At 55.2% G+C, this 23878-nt stretch overlaps 2 protein-coding genes across 8 annotated transcripts; one reads left to right on the top strand and one right to left on the bottom strand.

Moving 5' to 3' along the window:
- The first annotated feature begins 26 nt into the window (after positions 1–26).
- On the top strand, positions 27–10341 carry LOC137462691 (alpha-1,6-mannosyl-glycoprotein 4-beta-N-acetylglucosaminyltransferase-like). Of its 5 annotated transcripts, none has more exons than XM_068173294.1 (4): positions 27–998; positions 7528–7657; positions 7953–8100; positions 9047–10335. In XM_068173294.1, exons 2-4 carry the CDS (start codon positions 7547–7549, stop codon positions 10186–10188), a joined length of 1401 nt encoding a protein of 466 aa, XP_068029395.1. In that variant the 5' UTR covers positions 27–998; positions 7528–7546; the 3' UTR covers positions 10189–10335. The 5 variants fall into 5 exon arrangements, with proteins under 5 accessions (XP_068029395.1, XP_068029392.1, XP_068029393.1 ...); XM_068173291.1 differs by lacking the exon at positions 27–998 and adding an exon at positions 4229–4878 and having other exon boundaries at positions 9047–10341; XM_068173292.1 differs by lacking the exon at positions 27–998 and adding an exon at positions 4654–4878 and having other exon boundaries at positions 7528–7672; positions 7992–8100.
- Positions 10342–11475: 1134 nt separating this feature from the next.
- TMEM9 (transmembrane protein 9) lies at positions 11476–18318 on the bottom strand. 3 transcript variants are annotated; one of them, XR_010993758.1, is made up of 7 exons: positions 17991–18040; positions 15592–15693; positions 15404–15495; positions 14855–14963; positions 13841–13972; positions 11826–12544; positions 11476–11709 (listed from the first exon to the last, which is right to left on the bottom strand). XR_010993758.1 is itself a non-coding variant. In XM_068173301.1 (6 exons), exons 2-6 carry the CDS (start codon positions 15682–15684, stop codon positions 12395–12397), a joined length of 576 nt encoding a protein of 191 aa, XP_068029402.1. In that variant the 5' UTR covers positions 15685–15693; positions 18258–18318; the 3' UTR covers positions 11476–12394. The 3 variants fall into 3 exon arrangements, 2 of the variants coding, with proteins under 2 accessions (XP_068029402.1, XP_068029401.1); XM_068173301.1 differs by lacking the exon at positions 17991–18040 and adding an exon at positions 18258–18318 and having other exon boundaries at positions 11476–12544; XM_068173300.1 differs by having other exon boundaries at positions 11476–12544.
- Positions 18319–23878: the final 5560 nt, after the last annotated feature.

Here is a 23878-nt window from a genome sequence, read left to right as displayed (position 1 = left end):
CACAGTGTGATATTTCAGTGTCTGAGAAGCAGTGATCAAGACAGCAGTGATCAACAATAATCTTAATTCCCAGCCCAGCAGATTCCAGTTTAAGGAAAGAAAAAGGCGTAAGTGATCAAACAAAGGAATTACTTGAAAGAGGAGTTCTAAGGGAAAAGTCTCAATTGAATGTAAAGGTACTCAAGTTCTCACACTGGTGTTTTTCTTTGGAAAGAAGATCTAAACTTTTAAAAACAGAAAGTGCTTTTCAGAGAACATAAACAGGGAGGGAGATGAAGGGATAAAATAAAATAACTGAAGCAGTGAGGAAGGACTCTGTCTTTTCAAAGAGCAGCATGGAAGTGTTTTCTGCTGAAAGCCCTCAAGCAACCACTGATCTGGCTTTTGACTAAACAAATTGATTTCTGTGAGGAAGAAGCAACTGTGAAACTTCCTGTGGTTCTGGGGTGACTGAGAAGTGAGGGGTGCAGGGGCTGGGCCTGTCAGGAGTGTGGTCTGACCAGAAGGAACCTGGCTGGACGTTTAATTGAACACCTGGCTCCCTGGGGAGGTGCAGAGGAGGTGCTGCAGGGCAGGGGAGCAGCTGTGCAGATACAGACCCTGGACAGAGCTTTGCTGCTTATCAGATACCAGCTCCTCAGTCCTACTGCACACCACATCTGCTCCCAAGCAGGAGGAGCAGTACTTGTCCGTGTAGAATGTTCAGTGAAGCTCCCGAAGGAGAGGGAGTTCTGCCATCTCTGTTTGGACTCGGTGGTCTTCGAGCTCTCAGTAGGTCCCTTCCAGCTCAGAATATCCAGTGATTCTGTGACCCCACATGCCCTGGTGTAGCTGCCCAGAAGGAGTTTCTTGCCACTCTGTAAATCAACACTAAGGACATCTGCCCCAACCTTGGATCTCTGTTGGAGGCTCTTCATGTTGACTTAAAACACGTTTGGGACAGCTTCTGCCTCACAGTTCCCCTTTGCACCACTGCTGAACTTCTTTTGATGCCCCAGGTAAGTTTTGAAGTTAAATTGGTTTATTAGAGATTGAGGGCAAGAAAAAATGTGCTGTCCATGTGCTCCAGGGGCTGCCACAACAGCAGAGCCTGGGCTGTGTTGTGGTTGTGGTGCAGGAGAGGGTTGGGGCTGCAGTTGTGTAAGGGCTGCAGGGGCTCCATCCCCAAGGAAGCTGCTCCAAGGCAGTGGGAGACAACAATCTTCCTTTTGCTGTAGGGTTAAGGGGACAGGTGGTGAAGCTCAGGCAGTGAAATATGGTCAGGTTGCAATTTCTGGTTGTCCTGGAGGGAGGTGGCTGCTTACTCAGAGCCTGGTTCTGGCTGTGCTTCAGACTTTCCTGCTACATTCCCTGAAAACTCCCTCATGATGGCACAGCTATGTGCCTGGTGATTGCTGTTTATGCAGGGTCTGGAGAGTGGGAGCACAGGGGTTTGGTTCCAGGCTCGGACTGATGGCAGGAGCATGGAGCAGGCTGGCGTCTGTGTGAGGCTGTGCCCTTACCTGTGGGGAACTGCTCGGGCTGAGCGGGGCTGGGAACGGCAGCCTGGGCCCTGCTCTGGCTCCCATGCAGAGCTACAGGACAGCCCCATGGGCTGTGTGTTCCTGCCATCTGGCAAAGTAGGAATACCTTCTGATCAGGCATATGGCAAATCCAGGGGGCAAAAGGTGCTTGGCAGTTCTCAGAATTCCCTGGCTGATCCTGTGCGGTGCAGCTGGAGCAGGTGGCACAGGCTGGGACAGCAGGAAGCAGGTGGATGGGATGTTTCCTGCTACCAACAGACTTGCTGGATTCAAATATGGATATTTAGATACAGATGCCCCTAAGCCAGAGGTGCCCCTCTCAGGCCAGGCTTTTTGTAGGCTGAAATGTATAAAATGTACAAGAACAATTCTCAGTCTTTTCCTTTACAAAGCTCCCGGTGATCATGGTGCTGGAGCTGTGCTGATCAGCAGTGCTGGCAGGGATTGGGAACCTGTTCTGATCCATGTTGGGAGGATGGGGAGTGGCAGAGATGCTGTGGAGGGGGGATTCTGCCTCTTTGTAGAGCTGCAGGTGCAGGTGTTCCCCTTGGTCCTTACCCAGAGCATCAGACCCTGAACCCTGGGCTGAGGTTTGCTCAGTGAGGGAGTGACACCAAAGCTCAGCCCTGAGAAGGCAATCTCCACCCTGGCCCCTGAGCCCAGCCTCTCTTGAAGCTTGATTGCCAAAAAAGTCCTCTTCAGTGTCCTCCAGGGTGGGATGCAGTGAGTGCACTGGCAGGAGTAGCTGTGGTTTGGTGTCACCTGTTTCTGTAGGACATGGCTCAGAGGGGCCCTCGGTGGTGTGGAAATGGAGCCCCAGATGAGCATCACAGTGGCTCTCCCTGTGCTCTCCCTGCTGTGTGAGGCCCCGTTCTACCTTTGCTTTGTCCTGCTCCTGAATAATGGAAGGGCTGTAAACAGATCCTGCCTGGCTCTCTGGTTTCCTAGGGGAGAAAGGAAGACTTGGCCACCACCCTCACCCTGCTCCTGTCCTTGTCAGGGATCTGGTGGCCAACAGGAGCTGATCTGGGTAAGGCAAGGCCTGGGGGCTTGGGGGAAGGGGTCTAGGCCCTGCTCTGAGTCCCCTTGTGCCTGTCCCATCCCAATCCCTCTGCTCTGGCCCCAACTGGGGGAACTGGTCCTCCCCAGCCCTCTGAGCTGGGTGTGCCTGTGCAGCCACGGGGCCCTCTCAGAGCAGCCTTTGCACCTGGGGCTTCTCTTTCTTCTTCAGCTTATTCTAAAAGCAAGCAAAAATGTGCCTTTTAGCCTCATTTCAGCTACCTCCCTGTTTCCCTTGGTCAAATATTTCAGTGAGCAGAGCATGTTTGTGTTCGGGGCCAGAGGGAGGTTTGAGAGCAGCCTTTGGTGCCAGGCTCTAGTTGGTTCCTAGGCACTGAGGCTATGCTGTGGCCCTCACAGGGGGGCAGGTGGAGGGACCCTTTTTCAGCACCCAAAAACCATTTGGGACTTGCTCCATAGCACAAAGGGAGGACTGGATGAACTGGTTCAGGCTGGGCTTGTGGCACTTGCTTTGAGTGGCTTGTGGCACTTGCCAGCTTTGAGGGCAAGAAGACCCAGGATGTTTGCCTGGTCACCAGGAGCTGTGTCCTAGCTGGATTCCTTTCCTGCTCCAAGCAGGGAGAGGGTCAAATCCTGCCCTAGCATCACACCCTGAAGCAGCCTGTGGGGACCAACGGGGAATTTGGTGGCTCTCCTGCTCCCCTTGGCAGGGCTGGCTGTTCCTATTGGCAGGGCTGCTGCACCCCGAGCACTGGGGACTCAGGGCTGTGCTGGGTGTCACAGCCCTCCCCCTCTTCCTTTCTGCGGGGGCAGGAAGGACCAGATTTCCTTCCTGTGCAGGGGTGGTGGTCAGGGGCAGCTGTGGTGAGAAAAGCCCTCCCCCTCCTGCAGCTGCCACCAAGCTCCACAGTCCTTCCCACCCTGGGCCACTGAGCAGCAAAGCTCTGCTGGGCTGCACCATCCCAGCTGCCTTGGCCCTCCTGGAGTCCTCCAGCCCCTGCCCAGGTGGGAATCCCAGACTGTCTTTGCTCCAGTGCAGGTGGGGTGACCCCACTGGGACAGAGCCACTGCCATCCCACCATAGGAATGTAAGGATTTAAACCCAAACGATGTAGGAAGAGTGAAAGCCAGCAGATCCGGGAGCCTGGGAACATCTCTTCCGCCTTCCCAGCACCATCACCTGCTTCCTGCTCTACCTTATCTCTCTCTCGCAGAGGTGTTCCAAGCTCTATGTGCTCCCATGGGGGATTTGTAGGAGACAAGCTTGGCAAGAGATGCGAGGTCTCCCTGAAGGTAGGAGAGGTTCAGGACAGCAAGGAGAGAAGGTGTGGGATCCACACTTCTGTGTGAATAAATAGGGTGGTGGGAAGGGAAGGGAAGGGAAGGGAAGGGAAGGGAAGGGAAGGGAAGGGAAGGGAAGGGAAGGGAAGGGAAGGGAAGGGAAGGGAAGGGAAGGGAAGGGAAGGGAAGGGAAGGGAAGGGAAGGGAAGGGGTTTCTTCTCCATTGGGCTGCTGTGGGAAGGAGCTGATCTGGTTGGGAGCTGGGGACAAGTGATGCCATTGATGACTCGTGGATGCTCCAGGAGCCACATTCCTTGCTCTGGGTCTGGAGGAGGAAAGCAGTGGGAGAAGAGGCTTGGAGGATAGAGGAGCTGGGAACAAACTGGGCCATGGAAGGGCCCTATGTGGCCCACACTGGTTCACTGGGATCAGAAGGGGCTTCGTTCCCAGCCCAGCTGCAATGCCCAATGCTCCAGTGAGGAGTATGTGGGGAAGCTGTGGTGTCCTGGAGCTACATCCTGGGTGGGATCCAGGTTCTGCCCTGGCCCAGGGTGCCAGGCGTGCCATTCTGGCTCTGCAGCCCCAGAGGTTTTTGCCACCTCAGCACAAGAGCTGGAAAACAAATGGGCAAAAAGATGTGCCAGCTCCGTGTCACCAGCTCCTGGCTCGGTGAAGTGTCAGGTTCGTGCCAGAGTTGGGGATGCTGGGGCTTGGCAAGAGCCCCCAGCGGGGGTTGGTGCTGCCCAGGGGACTGGAGCTGCCTGCGAGGATGGGGTCGGTGGGACACAGCTGATGCCATCCTGCGATGCCCGTCCGTGAGGCTGTCGAAGTTCCCACGGTGGGCTGGGGCCCCTGGCCCGTCCCACGTGTGTGCCCGCCGACCTGGCCGGTTCTCCGAAGCTCCTGGGACTGAGGCCGCCGGCGGACGCTCCTCCTCTGCGGGAGGCAGGCAAGGACTCGGGGTGGGGCTTTGCCGAGCAAGAATCCAGAGTCCGGCCAGCCTGGGGGAGTTGCCAGGGCCGAGCACCCCGGCGAGCGAGGCTGCCGCCCACCCGTGAGTCTCTGCCCTCGGCGGGTGCGTCCCGAGCGGGGCTGGCCAGGAGCCATCCCCTGCAGCCACGGGAGCGGGGGCCTGGGGACCCGGGGTGAGGGCAGGGGGCTGGGCTGGGGGCTCCCCAGCTGTCAGCGGTGGGGACAGGATCGGTGAAAGTGTCCCTCCCTGCAGGGACCTCCCCCTGTGCTATGGGACACCTGAGCTGACCGAAAGCTTTGGCCCCCGGAGCCGTGTGCTGCTAGAACACGGCATTTCCCCTCTTTTGTCCCTGTGGGACAACCCCTGGAGCAGAGACACTCACGTACAGTGGGGCCAGACCCTGGCCTAACTCCCAGGGGCCCAGGAGCCCCCATCCCCCACAGCCCCGAATGGCCAGAATTTGACCATGGGGGACGTTGTGCTGCCACAATTTGCAGTGTCCCCCACCCATTTCTGGTGCTGGGCTCCATCCCGGGGACCCTCAGGGCGGGGCACTCAGCTGTGCTGCAGGAGAGCTGGTGTTTACCCTGCTGGGTGACACAGCCTTTGTCTGTGCCTCAGTTTCCCCCAGCATGGAAAGGAACTCCTGGCAGTGGGAAGGGAGCCCTGGCTGTTCCCTTCTCCTTGTGCAACCAGCCCCGCTCTCCCCAGTGCCGGCGGAAGCAGCTGGAGCTGCCTGCTCACCGGGAGCTTCCTCGGAGCCTCGTGGGACTGAGGCTGGGAATGGACTGTTCCTTCCCCCTGCCCTGGACTGAGGCTGGGGAGGAGTTTGGCTCCAAGCAAGTAGCTCTCAGCTCCTCCTGGCCAACGTCCTCACAGTGGGGTGGCTTTTGGAGACATGTGCAGTGGGGTGCTGGGCTGTGGGGAAGGTGCATGAGGTGTCTGGAGCAGAGTGTGGGGACAGGGATACTCCCTGGAGGCACTTTGAGCTGGAGCAGGAGGATGCTGCACCCCGGTTGTGCCCACTTACTTGGGCTGCTTTGTTCCTCCACGGAGGCAGAAATCCAAAGCCCAATTAGGGGGCTAATTACGGGGCTGCACTCGTTACCTTCTGTTCTGCTCTGTGCCGGTGACCCCTGTTCCCCATGGGCTGCTTGCTCCTTGGGTAAAGCTGCTGCCTGTGAGAGCTAGGGTGCTGAGCAGCATCTTTTTTTCCATGCAGGATGGGCCGTTGGCGGCCAGACATTCCCCAGCAGCCAGAAAAACCTTTGGCCACCCGGAGTGGCCAAATGCCCAGCCTGGCATGTGGCCAGGCCTCGCCCTTCCCAGCTCACCCCGTGGCCGTGGTTGTAGATCCCGCAGGTCCAGGCTTGGAAATCCCTGTCCAGGATGGCATCAGGGTGTGCTGTCTCTGTGGCTCGGACAGATCGTAATGGTGCTCCCACCTGAGCTGGTGAGGTCCCCCATGTCTCCAGAGCTGTAAGGGATGGAGAGGCCACACTCTGCTGGGGCCTAGACAGAGATTTTGAGCAGGAGCTGGCTGTGTCTGCTGCGAGTCAGCCCTGCCCTGCCGGGGAGCGCGGCTCTCTGGCTCCAAGTGTTTATCTCCAAGGGAGGAACCGTGTCCCTGGGCGGGGTCAGTGCTCCAAGGGCGAAGTGCCTGCGGATCGGATCGGGGGCCCCTGCTCGGCACCAGCCTCTTGGGGATGTGACAACCCCTCCAAAGGACTCCTGGGCACAAAAACGAGGGTTCTCCGTAAAATAAGCCCGGCACACGCTTCAGGGATCGGCCCCAGCGGTGCTGTGCTCCTATCTGTGGGGCCCGTGGGTGGGCTCAGAGCATCCTCTGCACAGCGTGGTTGGGACAGGAAAGTGTCTAAGGCGTGGTCCTAGGAAGCCCAGCCTTGGTTTGGGGAAGGCTCGGGTGGGCTTTTCTTTCAAAGCTGCTCTGATGAAGCCAAGTCACTGTAAACAGTTTGGATGGGGCTCAGGGTGTCTGCCCCATCAGGCTGGGCACTTGCCCAGGCTCAGCTGCTTCTCTTCCAGGGCAGCACTGTCATATTTATAATGGAAAAAACCCCAGGCAAACACAGGAGCCTTTTAGTCTCCTGCCAGGCCTCTGCTACAAGGTACAATATCTCAAGTTCACTGCAACTTGCTTGAAGGTGACACTGTCCCCTCAGGGACGCTTTTCTTGTCCTACCAAGCAGGGGACGGGGCTGGGACAGGGCAAGCTGGTGCCTGCCTGGAGGAAGGTGGGGAGCTGCTTCCTCCTCACAGTGCTGGAAGAGCAGCCTGGGCCCATTTGAGACCTGAGTGTTTCCCAGGGCTTGGTGACAAATCCTGGGGTGTTGGTGACTGGTTGTGGGGTGTCTCCATGACCTGAAAGTTTTTTTCTGTGGCCCTGTCAACTGCATTTCTTCTGCTTCCAGTTATGTGGTGCTGCTTGGGGTGTCCCAGGACAGCTGAGGTGTCCTGGGGCTGGTTTGGGAGGATTTTGTACCTGGCTGATTTTGTCCTGGTCAGGTTGGGGTGTCCCTGTCCCTGCCTGCCCAAAGGGGACAATGCACAAGTGTCCCCTGATGCCCCATGGCTGCCCACAGGTGTGCACCTGTGGGTGCTTGAGGCAGGGGGTCAGTCCCAGGGGTGTATCTAGGTGCTGTCCCACTGTCCCATCCAGGGGGTGGTGGCTTTCCCCAGGCTGTGCCCTGACATGTCCCCTCTCCCCAGGCCTCAGCCAGCAGGGGCCATGCGATGCTCCCTGAAACGCTCCCTCACGGTTCTGCTCGCTGCCTCCTTCCTCCTCCTCCTCCTCCTCCTCCTCCATGGGGGCAGCCGGCAGGAACAAGATCCCCTGGAGGTGAGTCCCCAACCAGTGACATCCCACGGGAGAGGCTACTGATGCATCCTCTATCCCTTCCTGCCCCACATTAACCCCAACCTCAGCTCTGCTCTCTTCCCTGCCCCATGTCAACCCAACTCCCCCCCGGCCTTCTCCTCTCCCTAGGGTTGCCCTGGGCAGCTGGACCCCCCTGAATCCAGGAGTTGGGAGGGCAGGACAGGGGCTCCCCTTCACTTCTGGGTCCCCCTGTTGTCATCCCCCCTTGCTGCATGGTGCTCTGGGGTGTGACCTGTTGCCTGTGGCTCCCATGCAGGTGCAGCTCAGGGGCCTGGCTCCCGATGCGATCCTGCAGCTGCTGCAGCCGGAGGGAGCCCAGCACATCCTCAGGGACACAGCTGAGCTCTCTGCACTCCACAACATCTCCTACCAGCTCCTCGCTGGCTCCCCGGCTCCCCGAAAAAGTGAGTGGTCCTGGACCCTCTGGGTATGCACATCTGGGTGTGCACAGCTGCACATCCCAGCACGGACCTGCCCGACTGCTGCTGGGCAGGGCGGAGCTGTGTTCTGCCTTTTTGGGTGGGGACCTGCCCACAACCTCCACAGCCTTCATTCCTTGCTCTGGGGGTGGAAGAGTTGGGGAAGCTCCACGTGCTCTGCACAGGGTCCAAGTTTCTGCACCTTGGGACTGGGGTGACCACAGGTGTTTTGGGCTTCCCAGACTTCTCTTTGAGGGGTTGCTGATATCCCATCTCCCTGGGGTTGAGGTTCCAGTGGAGATGGTGAACTGGACCACTGGGACAACCCCACAGTGTGGGAGAAGTGGGCCAAGCTCTTGGACAGGTGCACAAGAAGCAATTTCCATGCAACCCCTGTGGGAAGGAGCTCAGGGCAACCTGTGAGGCTGTGCTAGAACCAGCACAGGAATGGTGCTGTCCCAGCCATCAGCAAGAGAAGCTGAATCAAGGCAGCCACTGCTGTGCCATGGGGAGGACACAAGGTGCCTGATCCCAGTGTGGGTGTATCTCCATGAGGTGTGGAGTGGGGAATGCTTCCAGGATGTGCAGGCATACCAATAAGCCATTCCTGCTCTATAGACTCTCTCTGCACTGTTACTTGCCTGGGTTTGGCTTTTTTAAGATGTTTCAGGAATACTTCTTCAGTGGAGCCCCTGCCTCCTCAGCCTGCCTCTTGCTGCCATTTGAGCCAGTTTTGGGCCCCTCCTGAGATGCTGAAGGCTTCAAGAAAGGGCCACCGGCCTTAGACATGGGGTTACAAACAGCACTGACCCTGCAGGCTGGCCATGGGAAGAGATTTTTTGAGCCCTTTCATTACATCTTGAAGGAAGAGCATCACTGTGGTGATCCAGGTCACCCCTCTGCCTGTTCACGCCTTTCCTTTGCCTTGCAGAATTCCTGGCAGTGGGGATGGCATCCGTGCAGAGGCCGCGTGGTTTCTACCTCCTGGCCACGCTCCAGTCCCTCTTCAGCCAGTCCACGGAGGAGGAGCTGCAGGAGATGGTGGTGGTGGTGCACCTGGCTGACACCGATCCTGGCTGGAACGTGCGCGTTGCCGCCACCATCGCCCAGAAGTTTGCTCGCCACATCCTCCTGGGCCGGCTCCTGCTCATCCACGCTCCCCCTGAGTTCTACCCCACCCTGGAAGGCCTGAAGAGGAACTTCAATGATGCAGAGGAGCGGGTGAGGTTCCGCTCCAAGCAGAACGTGGACTATGCCTTCCTGCTCGCCTTCGCCGCCAACCTCTCCTCCTACTACCTGATGATCGAGGATGACGTGTGGAGCTCCAAGTCCTTCCTGACGGCCATCCGCAGGGCACTGGCTTCCCAGGAGGGCTCCAACTGGGCCACGCTCGAATTCTCCAAGCTGGGCTACATCGGAAAGCTCTACCGCTCCAGTGACCTTCCTCGCTTGGCTCACTTCCTCCTCCTCTTCTACCAGGAAATGCCCTGTGACTGGCTGCTGGTCCACTTCCGCCAACTGCTCACCCAGAAAGATGTGATCCGCTTCAAGCCATCCCTTTTCCAGCACATGGGCCTCTACTCCTCCTTCCAGGGCACCGTCAACCGGCTGGAGGATGAGGATTTCCAGGCTGATGCCTTGGACCTCCCGGACAACCCGCCGGCATCCCTGTACACCAGCATGTCCATCTTTGAGAACTATGAGCCCCTCAAGGCCTACAGCTCGGCACAGGGGTACTTCTGGGGCAAAGACCCAGCAGCTGGCAGTACTTTTTCCATCGTGTTCCAGCAGCCAGCCCGTGTCAGCCGTGTCCGGGTGCGCACAGGCTCCGTGGAGCGCCCAGGTGATTTCCTGCACGCAGGGTTGCTGGAACTGGGCCAGCGCCGGGACCGCAGCCGGGACTGCTCCTCCTACATCCCTGTGGGCTCCTTCGAGAAGGGGACCCTGGAGCAGCGGGGCCTGGAGAAGGTCCTGCCTGGGCCCGTGGAGTGCGTGAGGATCCGGGTGACCCAGGACCAGAGCGAGTGGCTCATCATCCAGAGCATCGACATCTGGACCACAGCAGGAACTTGAGCACAACACCTGTGGCAGGATGTCAAAGCAGCTGGATTTGGTTCTAAAAGGTCCTTTATTTTTCACACTGCCTTTTGGATAAGAAATTAAGTTATTCACTCTCACTGCCCCATGTCCGGAGAGATGGGAACCACTGCTGTGGGCTGTGGATGTGTCTAGGAGTGGGGCCCATCAGAATGTACCTGCTGGGGGTACAATGAGCCAGGGAGGGGGCAAAGGAAGGGGAAGGGGCTTGGGAGTTCAAGGCTGAGCAGTAGAAAACCTTTCTTCCCAGGGATGATGATGTACAGGACAAAGCTGATCAGCTAATTAACAAACTAAATAATGAATCAGGCAGTGGTATTTTTTGGAGCCTCTCCATACTTTACCTGCTTTAAGTTTTCTAACTTTTCCCAAAACTCTAGATTTCTAACTCCCTCCTCTCTGATCCCATTTCCTAGCGGCTCCTGGAGGGGTCAGGAGAAGGTCTGGGGGTGCTGCTCACCAAACCCTTCACCCTGCAGGCTCAGCAGGTTCGTGGCAGCAGCAAGCTCCAACTGGTGCCCGGCCATTTCCCGGTGCCGATCGGGGGCGACGGCCACCAGGTGGACCCATCGGCCCGGCCCCGGGCAGCGCCTCCCACCAGCGCTGCTTGTTCCCGCCCTCGAAGGGAAAAAAACCAATTCCCAGGGATCTCACTTCATGTTTTTGCGGGGCTCACACGAAGAGGGCAGGACAGGCAAGATGGTGCTTCTGGAAAGGCGAGGAAGGCCCAGAATTGAGCACCAGGGAACAAAGATAAGCCAAGGAAAATGTGACCTCGGCATAATGTGAAGTTACGTGTCCTTTTTAGCCCAGAGAGGTGCTGAAGGGTAACTGGGGTACAAACGGGATCCCAAAAACTGCTGTTTGGGTTTGTCTGGCAGGGTCAGCTTGGAGAACTGGAGGCTCCACTAGCAGCTGCGGGCCCCAGCACGCAGGGCAGTGACTGGCACCTCTCCCAGTTAGGATTTTAGCAGTAATTTCTCAGCTTCCTGCAAAGGAAGAACTCCAGTCTGCTCAGCATTCCCATGGGATAGCCCAGAGAAGTCAAGTCACTAACCTGTGCCAAGCAGGACTCTGGTCTGCCCATGTTCCAAGCCTGGCTCTCCTGGGGCAGGACAGTTACTGTCAGCAGGGAGCAATGCCACTCCTGCAGTGCCATAACCACAGCTCTGGTTTGAGGTGCACCTGCTGGGCACTGGGAGGCAGATGGAGAGCCCCAGACCTGGCATAATGGGGTTTTTCCCCTGAAAAAAGCCACTCAGGTAGTAGATCATTGCATTTAATATGGAGGTGCTACACCATAAACTCCAAATGTTCTCAGTGGGATCAATATCATGCAGAATCACTGCAGCTTCCTCCACACAGCCCAAGTCCTGTCAGAGCTCTTTGAGTGTTCTGAGTGGCACAAGTGTCCACTTCCCAGGGCCCTGACAGGTGTTTCCAGTGCTGCAGGAAAGCCTTTGCCCCAGTTCTCTTGGACACAAATGCTGCTGCCCACTGTGGGAGAATACCAAGGGTCGCCAGTGTGGGTACAAATCAAACAGGTTTCACCCCAGGAAGTTTTTATCTACTGGTAAAGCACAAAAAAATAGAAATGTAAATCAGCTTTTTACCTGCTGGACTCTTACTGATGTTGGTACTAAAAGGTTTTGTGATATTCACGTGCCCAGAAGCAAGCTGCAGTCTCAGTTACGCTGGTGTAAACCTGGACAGACTCCAGAGGCATGGAAATCTCTCCATTTACATCAGGATAAGCAGAAGCAGCAGTGCACACTGGCAGAAACCCCCTCCCCTTTGTTCCTGTGCTATTCCTGTGTGGCTTAGCACCGCAATGCCCAAGGACCACCAGTGCACACTGGAGGAGGTGGCTGCTGCATTCTGGAGAAACATCACATAATTTATCCCACATCAAAATTCTCCCACTATTTTTATCCCAGGAAGACTCAGCCGGCTCGCAGCACTCCATTCCCAGCCCCTGTCCCTGCTGGGGTGGGCTCATGGAGTCCGGTGTTCGGCCGAGCTCCACGTGGCAGCCATAGCCCAGGGGCCAGCGTGGCTGGGAAGGGGAAGGCAGGGGACACGACCAGAGAAGCCTTTGGGGCTGCTGCTCCCTCTGGAGATGGTGAATCGGAGAGGGTTGGAGGTTCCAGTCCAACACCAGGGTGTCCTGATGCAGCAGGGCCTAGCTCAGCATCTTGTGCCGGTCGAACACCGTCTTCCTCTGCTCCTGCACCTGCCGCTTCCAGCGTTGCTGTGCCCCCTCCACCCGCTCCAGCACGGTGTTGGCCCTGGCGCCAGCCAGGGTGGGTACTGTGGCCAGGGAGTGAGTGTCCTGCAAGGAAAGGAATGGGGCTGGAGACCAGGCAATGCCCAGCCCGAGCACAGAGGGAGGCAGCTGACTTGGGGAGAAACTGCACCTGAAAGAGCAGTTCAAGGTTTGAGTTGCTCTGATAAAAAACCTCCTTTTCAGAGCTCCTCAACACCAGCCCCCAAGCCCTTGCTCTTGGGGATCCAGACTCCAGATAAAAGTCCCCAGCAGAGGAACTGCACGAAGCATAGAGCTCTGCTAGAAACCCACTCTTGGAGTCTGCCAGGAGCCAAAGTGCCAAGGTGAACCACCTCCCCCCACTAAAACCAGGATGACGACTGATGGAGATCCGTCATGGCACAGGAACAAGGCCTATCCCAGAGGACTTAGTCTAGCACACTGGAGCGAGATAAACCTCACTTAACACCAGGCATTTACCATGTGCACCTGGATCTGGATCTGAATTACTGCTGCAGAGCAGGGTGCCAACCCATGACTTTATGATACAATTCATCTCCTCCTGCAGGACCTCCTTCTTCAGCAGAGGGAGGCAATGGATGGACTGTGGACACTGGAGCAGTTGCTCCTCACATCAGAATATGAAGGAATTGGGCCAAATAGTTTATACTCACAACAAAGTACAAATAGGACAGTCCAACCCAGTGCTGCAACTGCATAAATTTTATGCAGCAAGAAATTTTTCCTCCCCCAAAACTGGTGTGTGACAAAGAGAGAAAGAGGGAGAGAGTGGCTCTTTCTTTGCTACTGTGTCTTAATTATTTTGCCCATGGTTTGTATGCCAGTGTCCCACAAAAATATGGGGTTTGAATGAAATTGTGCTCTGGGGAGAAGCACAAGGAACAACAGCCTGGATACAACCCAGGGCCCAGCCCCAGAGCAGGATCAAACAGCACCTCATAGTCCAATGTTCTAAGTGTCTAGAAGATGTTTTTGCCAACACTTAAGGTCATCCTTCCCTAGAAGCTCAGCACCTCAAAACTCCACCTGGGACACTGCACAAACAGGATCTCTTTGACTTTTTTTCCCCCTCTAGATGGACAAACCAAATTCAGACCAGCTGCTACAAAGTCCCCTCTGCCTCTGAGGGTAGGGCTTGCCTAGGGGTCAATTACACAGAACTCTGAACATTCCTTGTGCTTCTGCATGACATGCAGAGATCTGAGTCTAAATGTTCACCTGCGTTAGTGCCCCCAAAGCAGCAGTGCTGGACCCTCACTGGATCAGAGGAGACAAGCAGGAGGTCACTGTTTCCCTGTCCCCCATTCTCCTGTCCCCTGTCTGCACCCCCTGCCCCCTCACCTCGCTGTCCTCCTCATTGTGCAGGGGCTGGGTGTAGGGGTCTGGTTTGCGGATCAGGGGGTCCACGAGCACCAGGAACGCCATGTAAAGCAGCAGGGCCCCCACCACCGACAGGTAGATGATGATGATCACCTGCAGTTGAGCACAGCACAGGGGGAAAGGATAAGCAGTGTAGATAAGAAGCACCACAGAGGTCAGGAAGGTCCTTTGCAGCTGCCTCTGATGTGTGATCTCTTGTTCTCATTTTGCTCACAAGAGTCTCTTGCTCTTGCCAGGAAGCCAAGGTTGTGCCATCACTGCACAAACTGTGCTGAGGCTCTCACTGTGCAAGCTGAGGGCATGTTCTGCACATAAGGGACAACAAGACGGGGCCCTGGTCAGAGATACTTGGCACTCTTGTCACACTTGTCATGCATTCCCAGCAAGACCAGGCTCCCACACAGCTCACTACCAGGAATGCCCCCGTCTCAGACACAGAATCACAGAATCCCTGAATCACTGAATGAGGTTGGAGAAGATGTCTGAGATCATGGAGTTCAACCTGTGACCAATCCCCACCTTGTCACCCCATCCAGAGCACTTAGTGCCACATCCAGTTGTTCCTTGAACACCTCCAGGGACAGTGACTCCCTGGGCAGCCCCTTCCAGTAGCCAACACCCTCTTTGTGAAGAAATTCTTCCTAATGTCCAACCTAAACCTCCCCTGGTGCAGCTTAAGACCATGTCTTCTTGTCCTGTCACTAGCTGCCTGGGAGAAGAGGCCAACCCCCACCTGGCTACAGCCTTCTTTCAGAGAGCTGTAGAGAGTGAGCCCCTGGCACTGCCACCATGTACTCACTGTGACAGTTTTCTTTCTGAAAGAAAACTTTCTGTGCTCTTCTCCAGGAACCTACCAGCGTGGCAGTGCTGGGGCTGCTGTGGCACGGGGCAGGGCACAGGCAGTGACTGCAGTCACCCTGGGCTTGTGTGGCATGGCAGGGGGCAGGACACAGGCAGGGGGCCCTGCTCAGGTACCTTGATGGTGGTGGTGCTGCGCTCCTCGTACTTGCACTCACAGAGCAGGCAATAGGCCTCCACGTCATTCCCGGGCACTGGCATGGGCTCCACCACGTGCAGACAGTTGCTGCAGCACAAACAAACCACTATCAGCAGCAGCACAAGGTGAAACCAGTGCTCTGTGCAAGGACACTGGGGTGACTTTGTCTGTGTCCCAGCTTTCCTCTTGGGCTGGTAACACTGATCTAGTGTTAAGAGCTCCCCTCACAGCCTAGCTGGCCCAAAATCCCTGGGATAGATTGTCCCAGCACCTTTTGCAGGGATCCAGTCCAGGTGGAAAGGATTGGAGGGCACATACTACATCTGCCAAGAGTGGTGGGTAAATGTATCATCCCATATTCCTCAATTTCTGTTTAAAAAAATGCCCCTGGCCTGGGCTGAACATCTCCCACCAAAGCTGCTCCCTCTGCAAACATACAGGCAGGGAATCCGTTCCTCAGCATCAGCTGGGAACTCCAGAGCTTGGCTGTCATGGACCGACCCCTGAGGCTGCTCGCATTCACTCACCAGTCCTTCTGGGACACATTCTTGTTGTAGATGTGCCCGCTGATGTTGCGGTACGGGGGGCAGATGCACTTGCAGCGAATGTCCTCAGAGCTCTGCAGGACACAGGAGCCATGTGAAGGAGGGGACATGGCTCTGTCCCCTCACACCCCACCTCTGCTGCAGCCCACACACTGCTCGGTGTCACCCACCTTGCTGGCCTGTACTGGGGGACACAGGACACAGCCCAGCAGCAACAGCAGCAGCACAGGATTCACACAGTTCCGGGAGCTCTGGGCAAACATCCTGGGAGCCTGAGGGAACAAAACCCACATCCAGGATAGAGCATCTCAGCTGAAAGCTGCCACAACGAGGTAGTCAAGAGATTTTTTTTGGCCCACTTGCCTTTGTTTTGCCCAGGAAGCAGAAATTTGTTCCTGAATCACAACTGATGTCAGCCAGAAAGTCTTAGAAACAACACAGATCCCAAGAAAGCTCCTGTCAGAAGAGCTTCCACCCTGCACAACCACACATCTAAACTACCCCAACCCTGCAAAAGTATTGCTGATTTCCTTACAATTGGACTTGCAGAAAACCTCCTGTTCATCTCTTACTGCTCTGGAGCCCAGATACAGATATTTTGGTGCTGACAGTTTTGCTCAGTAAAAGACACAGAACTAGGAGCAAGAGTGACCTAAAGCAGTACACTGGGGCCTCCCTGCTGCACTGTCATGAATGGTAAATCATTCATCTTCTGGCATTCAAAGTCTTGCTGCTGAAGGGAATAATGTATTTTCCTGTCATGAGTTATGGAGAAGGGATGGAATATTCCTAAGTATTCCAAACCAATTCCTAAACCTCCTTTATTTCAAGATACCGGTTCAGTAAATCCTGATTTTAAAATTACTTCAAGCTGGTAGTTTGGTGAATTTATTAATGCCTTTTGCTACATATCACAGAATGGTTTGGGCTGGAAGGGACTCTAAATATTATCTCCTTCCAACCCCTGTGTGTGTGGATAAAATTGTTCCAGGGACATGTGCTTCCATAAATCCATAAGAATATGAATTTATTCCCTGTGCCACAAAAGGCAAGTTTGCCTTGGTCAGGCTGACATTCACCCTCAGAGAGAAAAGGTGGAGCAGGTGTTGGGGACCTTGGGACAGCACGCAAGAGCTGTTCCAGCAGACGAAGAGGAAGGGAATTTACACCTTCATTACTCAGCTCCCAGGTAATCCCACAGCTCATTCCAGGTACTTGTACTCCATCACCTGACCAGATTCCATTGGGATTTAAATCACTGCAATTATTCCTTCACCCTTGGCTTTATCTTATGTCAACACCTTAAATTCACATAATGGATTACAAACACCAAGTTCCTTTCTTCTTTATCAAAACTAAACACCAGCAACTTCTAACAAACCACCAGACCTCCAAAATGCATCCCAGTCCTATCACCTCATTCAATGATTTATTAAGGTTTTGCACCACAGTTTCAAAAATCTCCTCAAACAATGGTTCTTTCCAGGGAGACTCCCCTGTATATCAGGGGTTCAGATCTTCATCACATTTCTGGGGAACAGGGCTGATCTGAGCTGCCCAGTACATGTTCCCCATTTTAAGTGGGTGTGGACTTTTGTCTGAATTTTTAACACAAAAATGGGGCATGTGGCTAGAATTCAGTTTTAGCCTCTCAGCTGAGTTCAGAATATCTGAACAACTCATAAATGTCACTTTTAAATAGGAGGGGAAAACACATGATCTATTATACCTTAAACAAAAACTTAGAACCTGGGCAGAGTTCACGCACCACGAACTGCAGAACACCCTCAGCCATACAAAGGATAATTAAGACATATTTATCTCCAAGTTTGACAGCAAAGGGACACATGCACACATGCCTTAGAGCTATTTTTTCCAGACCAGCGGCCCACCCCACAGCAGCCATGTGGCCAAAAACCACTGCATCTGGACCAAAACCCGCCAGCGCAGTAAGCGCAGCAGAGGGTGCGTGGTTGAGGTGAAGTTCTCGGGGGCTGTGAGTGTGGCAGCTCCCAGGATGAGCCCTCACAAAAGGCTGTGCAGAGCACGGCTGCACACAACACCCCCTCTTCACCCTGGGCTTGCCCAGTAATCACCTCATCTTTACCCTCCCCATCCCTGGAAGTGCCCAAGGCCAGGCTGCACGGGGCTTGGAGCAGCCTGGTCTCGCGGAAGAAGTCCTTGCCCATAGCAGGAGGTGGGACTGGATGAGCTTCATGGTCCCTTCCCACCCAAACCATTCCAGGCTGATTCTGTGAACGTCACCTGGAGCGCTTCTAAGACACCCTCCAATTCCCTTTGCGGATCCGTGCTCGAACCACCCCCGACACCGACGCGGACCCAGGGCGGGGCCGGACCCCTCAATTCCCGCCGAAGGCCCGGATGCTCCCTCAGCCTCCAGCGGCTTCCACCGCCCGGTTCCACCGGGCCTCCTCCGGCGGTGCAGGCCACGGCCGCCCCGCGAGCCCCGGGTCCCGCACAGCCCCGCCGCGGGGGCGGGGAGCGGAGCGGGGCCGGGGCCCGAGGCCCCCGAGAGCCCGGCCGTACGCACCCCACGTCCGCCCCTTACCTGCCCCTCGCTCCAGCCCGAGCGGAGCCGGGGCCCGAGGCCCCCGAGAGCCCGGCCGTACGCACCCCATGTCCGCCCCTTACCTGCCCCTCGCTCCAGCCCGAGCGGGGCCGGGAGCGGGGCCGGGGCCCGAGGCCCCCGAGAGCCCGGCCGTACGCACCCCATGTCCGCCCCTTACCTGCCCCTCGCTCCAGCCCGAGCGGGGCCGGGGCCGGGGCCCGAGGCCCCCGAGAGCCCGGCCGTACGCACCCCATGTCCGCCCCTTACCTGCCCCTCGCTCCAGCCCGAGCGCGGCCCCGCCCCGCAGGCCCCGGCCCCGCCCCCCCGCGTGCCCCGGCCCCGCCCCCCCGCGTGCCCATTTGCCCATGGAGCGTGACGCCCCCTGACAGACAGCTCCGCTGGCCAATCGGAGGGCAGGCGGCCCGGCCTGCGCTGAGGGCGGCCCGCAGAGCTGAGGGGACGCGGTGGCGGTTCCCGCAGCTGCTGTTGCCGGAGGGGCCTCAGCCGGACGTGCCCCGGGCCGCTCCCGCCTGGCTTCCCGGGGCAGCGCCGCCTCGTCCTGGGGCTGAGACGCGGGATAGCCCCGCTCCTTCTCAGCCCCTTCTCACCTCACATCCCCGTTCTCCCCTTACAGCCCCTTCTCCCCTCACACCCAGTTCTCCCCTCACGGTCCCACTCCTCCCTAATGGCCCCTCTCTGCCCTCACAGACTCCCTTCGCCCCTCACACCCCGCTCTCCCGTCATGGCCCCTCTTCTCTCGCAGTCTCCGTCCTCCCCTCACACCCCGCTCTCCCGTCATGGCCCTGCTCTCCCCTCACACCGACGCTTGTCCTGTGTCTATCAGAGGCTAGTGGGGGCCACAGTGGTGCCCTTGCTTCTGTTTTTGGCTGATTGTGGTTATAGATGATATCCGTGATCCTTCAGGTTCAAAGGCTTCGGTCTTGCCATGAACCTCTTGTATTTGAGACTGGTGACTCATTTTAAAAGCCAGGTTCTTGTACCAAGAGAAACATTGTGCCTATCCAAGGCATCAGGGTCTCGTGTTTACCCAGAGAACATTCCTCAGATGTGGTTCTTGTAGTATCTCGGGTTTGCCCCACTTTCTGTGTCTGCACCCTTCAGGTGTGCAAATACCCCCAGGCCTTGGCTTTGCTCCAGTGGCAGCTCCCAGGAGGTTCCATTCAGAGCTGGAGGAATTGAGGGTGTCAGGAAAATCCACAAACGCCAGAGGTTTATGTCCATAAAGGTGACAGAGGAGTCCTGTAACTTTACCGGAATAAAGGGAGACAGTCCACCAAGGCACACACCCGCGGGCTTTTCTGTCCCGAAGTTCTGGAGGGCACAGCCTCGTTTTATCGCAAACTCCCGGCCCCAGGTTGCCTGTTCCTTTGCCCATTGGCTGAGGTGCTAGGAAGGTACAGCCCTCCTGAACCACCTACCACATGTTGAACCTACTATTTTACCCCCGAAGTTCAAAAGTTCAGACTTGTGCAGACACTTGTCTGTTCCAGGAGCCAAGCTGTCTGGGCTCTGCAACAAACCTGCTGCCCAAAGTTAGTAGATACATGAAGACCCTTCAAAGACGTTAACACCCATACCTTCACCCACCAAACTGTTTGTAAAGACATTAGCTTTCCTCTCAAGGGGCTTACCAGCTCCTCTGGCACTTTGCTGCTTTACCTGGTTCAGATTTACCTGGTCTGTACTGCTGGATAAAGTCAGGACCTAATTTTTTTCCAGGTAAAAAAAAATCCCTTGATGGAAAAAGAAGAGACCCAAACGTCTGGTTTCACTTCTAGAAATAGAATCACAAAATCAAATAGGTTGGGAAAGACCTCTGAGATCATCGAGTCCAACCTGTGCCTGACCCCCACCTTGTCATCCAGCCCAGAGGACTCAGTCTCATGTCCAGGCATTCCTTGGACATCTCCAGGAATGGGGACTCCACCACCTGGAGTCCCTGGGCAGTCCCTTCCAATGCCTGACCACCCTTTCCATGGAGAAATTCCTCTGGATGTCCAACCTGAACCTTTCCTGGTACAACTTCATGCTGTTTCCTCCTGTCCTGTCCCTGTTCCCTGGGAGCAGAGCCCCAGCCCCACCCTGCTTGTCCCCTCCCGTCAGGAGTTGTGCAGAGCCACAAGGTCCCCCCGATCCTCCTTTGCTCCAGGCTGAGCCCTTCCCCAGCTCCCTCAGACGCTGCTGGTGCTCCAGTCCCTTGCCCAGCTCTATTCCCAGCTCCGTTCCCAGCTCTGGACTCTCTCCAGCCCCTTGATGTCCTTCCTGAACCCACCTGCCATGGACCCCTTGTGGGAGGGTGTTTCCAGTCCTGACAGAATTTGTTCCTTTGATAAAAATAAAAATGAAAATAATAAGGTAAGATACATTCAGCCAGAAATAGATGGTAGTGGGTAAATGTCTGTTTGGCAGATAGTTCTGTCTCTCTGATAGTTTTAACTTTCTAGAAATGAGTACATAATTGAGACTGCTTGTTTTAGGGCTTGTACAATGTATAAGTTATGGAGACTGCTAGGTTTTAAAATGTCCCACACTGCTCCATGCCCCTGGCATAGGAATTACTGATGTAAAAGTGCTTCCATAGAGTCATAAAGTCATGGGGTGGCTTCAGTTGGGAGGGACCTCAAAGCTCATCCCATCCCACCCTCTGCCCTGGGCAGGGACACCTTCCACTGTCCCAGGTTGCTCCATGCCCCATCCAACCTGGCCTTGGACACCTCTAGGGATGGGGCGGCCACAGCTTCTCTGGGCAGCCTGTGTCAGGGCCTCCCCACCCTCACATGGAAGAATTTTTTTCTAATACTTCATCTAAACCTACTGTCTTTCAGTTTGAAGCATTCACACTTGTCCTGTCATTGCATGTTCTTGTACATAGTTTCATAAATAATATTCTAAAGAGTTTTCTCACCCCATTGCTGTAATGTTTAAAATCTTGGCCCTGCCATGGCTGCATTCTACCCCCAGTCACTGGAGTCTGTATAGGATGATGGTCTAAGTCAGCTGGACTGATCCAAGGAAATATTCCATGAGAATAATCCCAGGTATTACATGCACAAAGGACTTCTAATTCCTTCCTCCTACTCCAGTGTTGCTGAGTGAAAGAAGCTCTTTGGTGCTAAATCAGAGCTCTCCCTTCAGAGCAGAACCCTGGGCCTGCTCATGGGACACTCAGTGCTGTGACGCAGCTGAGTTTTTTTAGGTTTAAAAGCCCATGGCCACAGGGATTTTCTGTCACTGACTTTCCTCTGGCTGGTGAGGAGGTGTTTTTATCTCTGACATGCCTGTTGTCAGAAGAACAGCAATCTGTTCTTCTGTGTCTTTTGCAGCCCAAAGATCTGTATCACTGCTTCTTGTGGGGTTACAGAAGACACTTGGAAGAAGCAGCCCAGACTGGGGACAAGACACTGGAAATGCCTTTGGAGGAAGTAAAGGAATGGCCTAGGCAGCTGAGAGACCACATCCAGGGATCAGATTTTTTGGGTGAGTGCCTCAAAAACAGACTGACCCAATACAAATTTGAAAGTTGCATTTCAGTTCAAGTGCCTTTTCCAAGAGGCTGGTTTCAGAATTCTTGGATGGAAGAGTGAGTTGTGTGTACACTCCTGCAGTGATGAGTGGGAGATCTCACACATACTTCCAGGAAAATGTTTCCTGTTTCCTTGCTCACTTTCCCCCGGCAAAGCTGCCTTTTTGTCTGTCCCAGATAATCGGGATGCAGCAGGCTCAGTTATCTCCTGGATGTTATCCCTGTTGCTGTGTTTAAAGCCCAGCAGCAGTGGGAAAAGTGAGTTTGCCTGAAGGGAACAGGATTTGCTGCTTTATTTCTTCCTACCTGTTGCTCAGTCTTGTCCTCATTCCTAAGTGCATTACAGCACACACCCAACAGATGTGGTCATGTTTCCTGAATTTCTGTGTGTGCTGAATGCAGGCCCCTTCAAAAATCTCTCCAGCAATGGGTTCTGAACCCTGTAGAGATCTTGCCCTGAATTCCCAGTAATTTGGGTTTATTTTAGCCACTGACACCACCCTGTAGGGATCTGTGACTCACACAGGGTCTGGGAAGAGGCTTTGGAGACCTTGGGACTACCAGCGACACCGTGGGGCTGTTCATTCCTGATTTCTGCCTCCCACTTTTCTAGCAGCACCAAGGTGAGAGGTGCCTCAGAGGAGCCTTCCATGGGCAGTGCCCTGGGAATAGAGGCCAAACACAATTCACATGACATGGAGGGAGAGGGAATGGGAGATAGGAGACAAACACAAATGTGCAAAAGAGGGGAAATGCATCAGGTGTTAATACCCTGCCCTGTTCCTGTCTCCTTAACCCATGTAATTAGGCCTTGCTGGCACTCATGGTGTCAATCTGAAGGACAGGTGGCATTTTTGTTAACAAGAGCAGCGGCTGAGGACACACAGGAACAGCTTGTCCTTGTTCTCTCTGGACACAGGTGTTGGTGACAACACTGCAAACCTCCTTCCGGCCCAGCGCTGGGGTCACAGCAGCTGGCACATATTTAAAGGGCAGTTTATTTTAAATTGTGAACAGATACATTGACTTGTAAATATTCTAGAAATACATCCTGCCATTATAAAAAGCATCCTATAATTCAGGGAGAAGAAATTTCATTCTTCACCTGCAACAAGATTATTTGGTCTTTCTATTGCCTATGAAATGAAATGCTTTGGGAATTGTAAGCTGACAAGAGAAGACCCCAGGGTACCTGGCCATTGGGCCAACCTGTGGGGCTCTCTTCCTTATGCAGGATGGGTGGTCAGACCAAACAATGGCAATTCTCCTTCTCTTTATGCTGTCATCTTCATTCCAGCTCCAAGGAAGTGGTTTGTGGTGCCGTGCCTCAGTTTCCTCAGTCAAATGGCACCACAGCACTGGGAGGGGCTCTGTGAGGGTGGCTGAAGAGCTCGTGAGGGTCACAAGAGCTGCTTGTGACAGCAGTCAGTTCTTGAGGGCTTCTCTCACCCTGAAAGACCTGATGGTCTTAAAAAGCCTCATGGAGATTTGTGAGCACACATTAATGAACAAACAGTGTCAGTCCCAGGCAGGAGCAGCTGCTGTGTGCGTGGGAGCTGACAGAAGATGTGGCTGCCCCGCAGGCTGGTCTCCGATAACCTGGGAGATCCAGTGTCAGTGTGTGTCCTTGGGCCATGCATATGCAGGCTGGGGTTGTGCAGGACCCTCGGTCCAGCATGACCTCCCATGGCATGGATGGGCAGAGAACAGCCAATAATGTCCAGCCATGAAGGGTAACTCTGGACAGTGGAATTTGGAGCTGGTTCTCATGGGTCACAGCTGTGCAGCCGTGAAGGTGTGATGGGGAGGACCCTCACAGTTGGTGACGGGATGGCTGGGGGGTGGTGAGGGGGAGCCAACCCCCACATGGCTGACCCCCAAAGGGGGGATTCCTGCTTCTCCACCTGTGTTGTGTTTAATAATTTCTGCCCCTAGACAGGAGACTACTGCCAGTCACAAACTATGTGCCAGGGAGGGCTCAGATTGGACATTAGGACAGATTTCTTCACAGAAGGGGTGATTAGATTGGAATGGGGTGCCCAGGGAGGTGGTGGAGTCACCATGCCTGGAGGTGTTTCAGGAAAGCCTGGAGTGACACTCAGTGCTGTGGTCTGGTTGGCAAGGTGGGCGTTGGTCACAGGTTAGACTGAATGATCTCAGGGGTCTTTTCCAGCCTCAGTGATTCTGTGGTTCTGTGATTCTTTGAAACACAAAGATGGCTGAGGAACAGGGCCTCCTCTGGGTTCAGCCAAGCCTTCTGCAGTGCTGAGACTAAAGGAGAGAGTGGCTGCACCCCAGAGCAGTGCTCTGACCCACACTGCTTCCCCCTGCCTGATTTCATTGT

The sequence above is a fragment of the Anomalospiza imberbis genome, chromosome 26 (assembly GCF_031753505.1).
Source record: "Anomalospiza imberbis isolate Cuckoo-Finch-1a 21T00152 chromosome 26, ASM3175350v1, whole genome shotgun sequence".
Lineage (NCBI taxonomy): Eukaryota > Metazoa > Chordata > Aves > Passeriformes > Viduidae > Anomalospiza > Anomalospiza imberbis.
The sequence above is the reverse complement of the archived record's forward strand: the minus strand, read 5'-3'. Positions and strand labels throughout refer to the sequence as shown.

What these genes read in the sequence shown, in the direction of transcription:
- TMEM9 (XM_068173301.1), bottom strand. Translation starts at nt 15,684, where the DNA reads ATGTTTGCCCAGAGCTCCCGGAACTGTGTGAATCCTGTGCTGCTGCTG. An exon ending in CCCCAGTACAGGCCAGCAAG is followed by an intron (nt 15,496 to 15,591) that starts GTGGGTGACACC and finishes TGTGTCCTGCAG; the next exon opens with AGCTCTGAGGACATTCGCTG. An exon ending in AATGTGTCCCAGAAGGACTG is followed by an intron (nt 14,964 to 15,403) that starts GTGAGTGAATGC and finishes TTTGTGCTGCAG; the next exon opens with CAACTGTCTGCACGTGGTGG.
- LOC137462691 (XM_068173291.1), top strand. Translation starts at nt 4,448, where the DNA reads ATGGGCAAAAAGATGTGCCAGCTCCGTGTCACCAGCTCCTGGCTCGGT. An exon ending in AGCGAGGCTGCCGCCCACCC is followed by an intron (nt 4,879 to 7,527) that starts GTGAGTCTCTGC and finishes CCCTCTCCCCAG; the next exon opens with GCCTCAGCCAGCAGGGGCCA. An exon ending in AGGAACAAGATCCCCTGGAG is followed by an intron (nt 7,658 to 7,952) that starts GTGAGTCCCCAA and finishes GCTCCCATGCAG; the next exon opens with GTGCAGCTCAGGGGCCTGGC.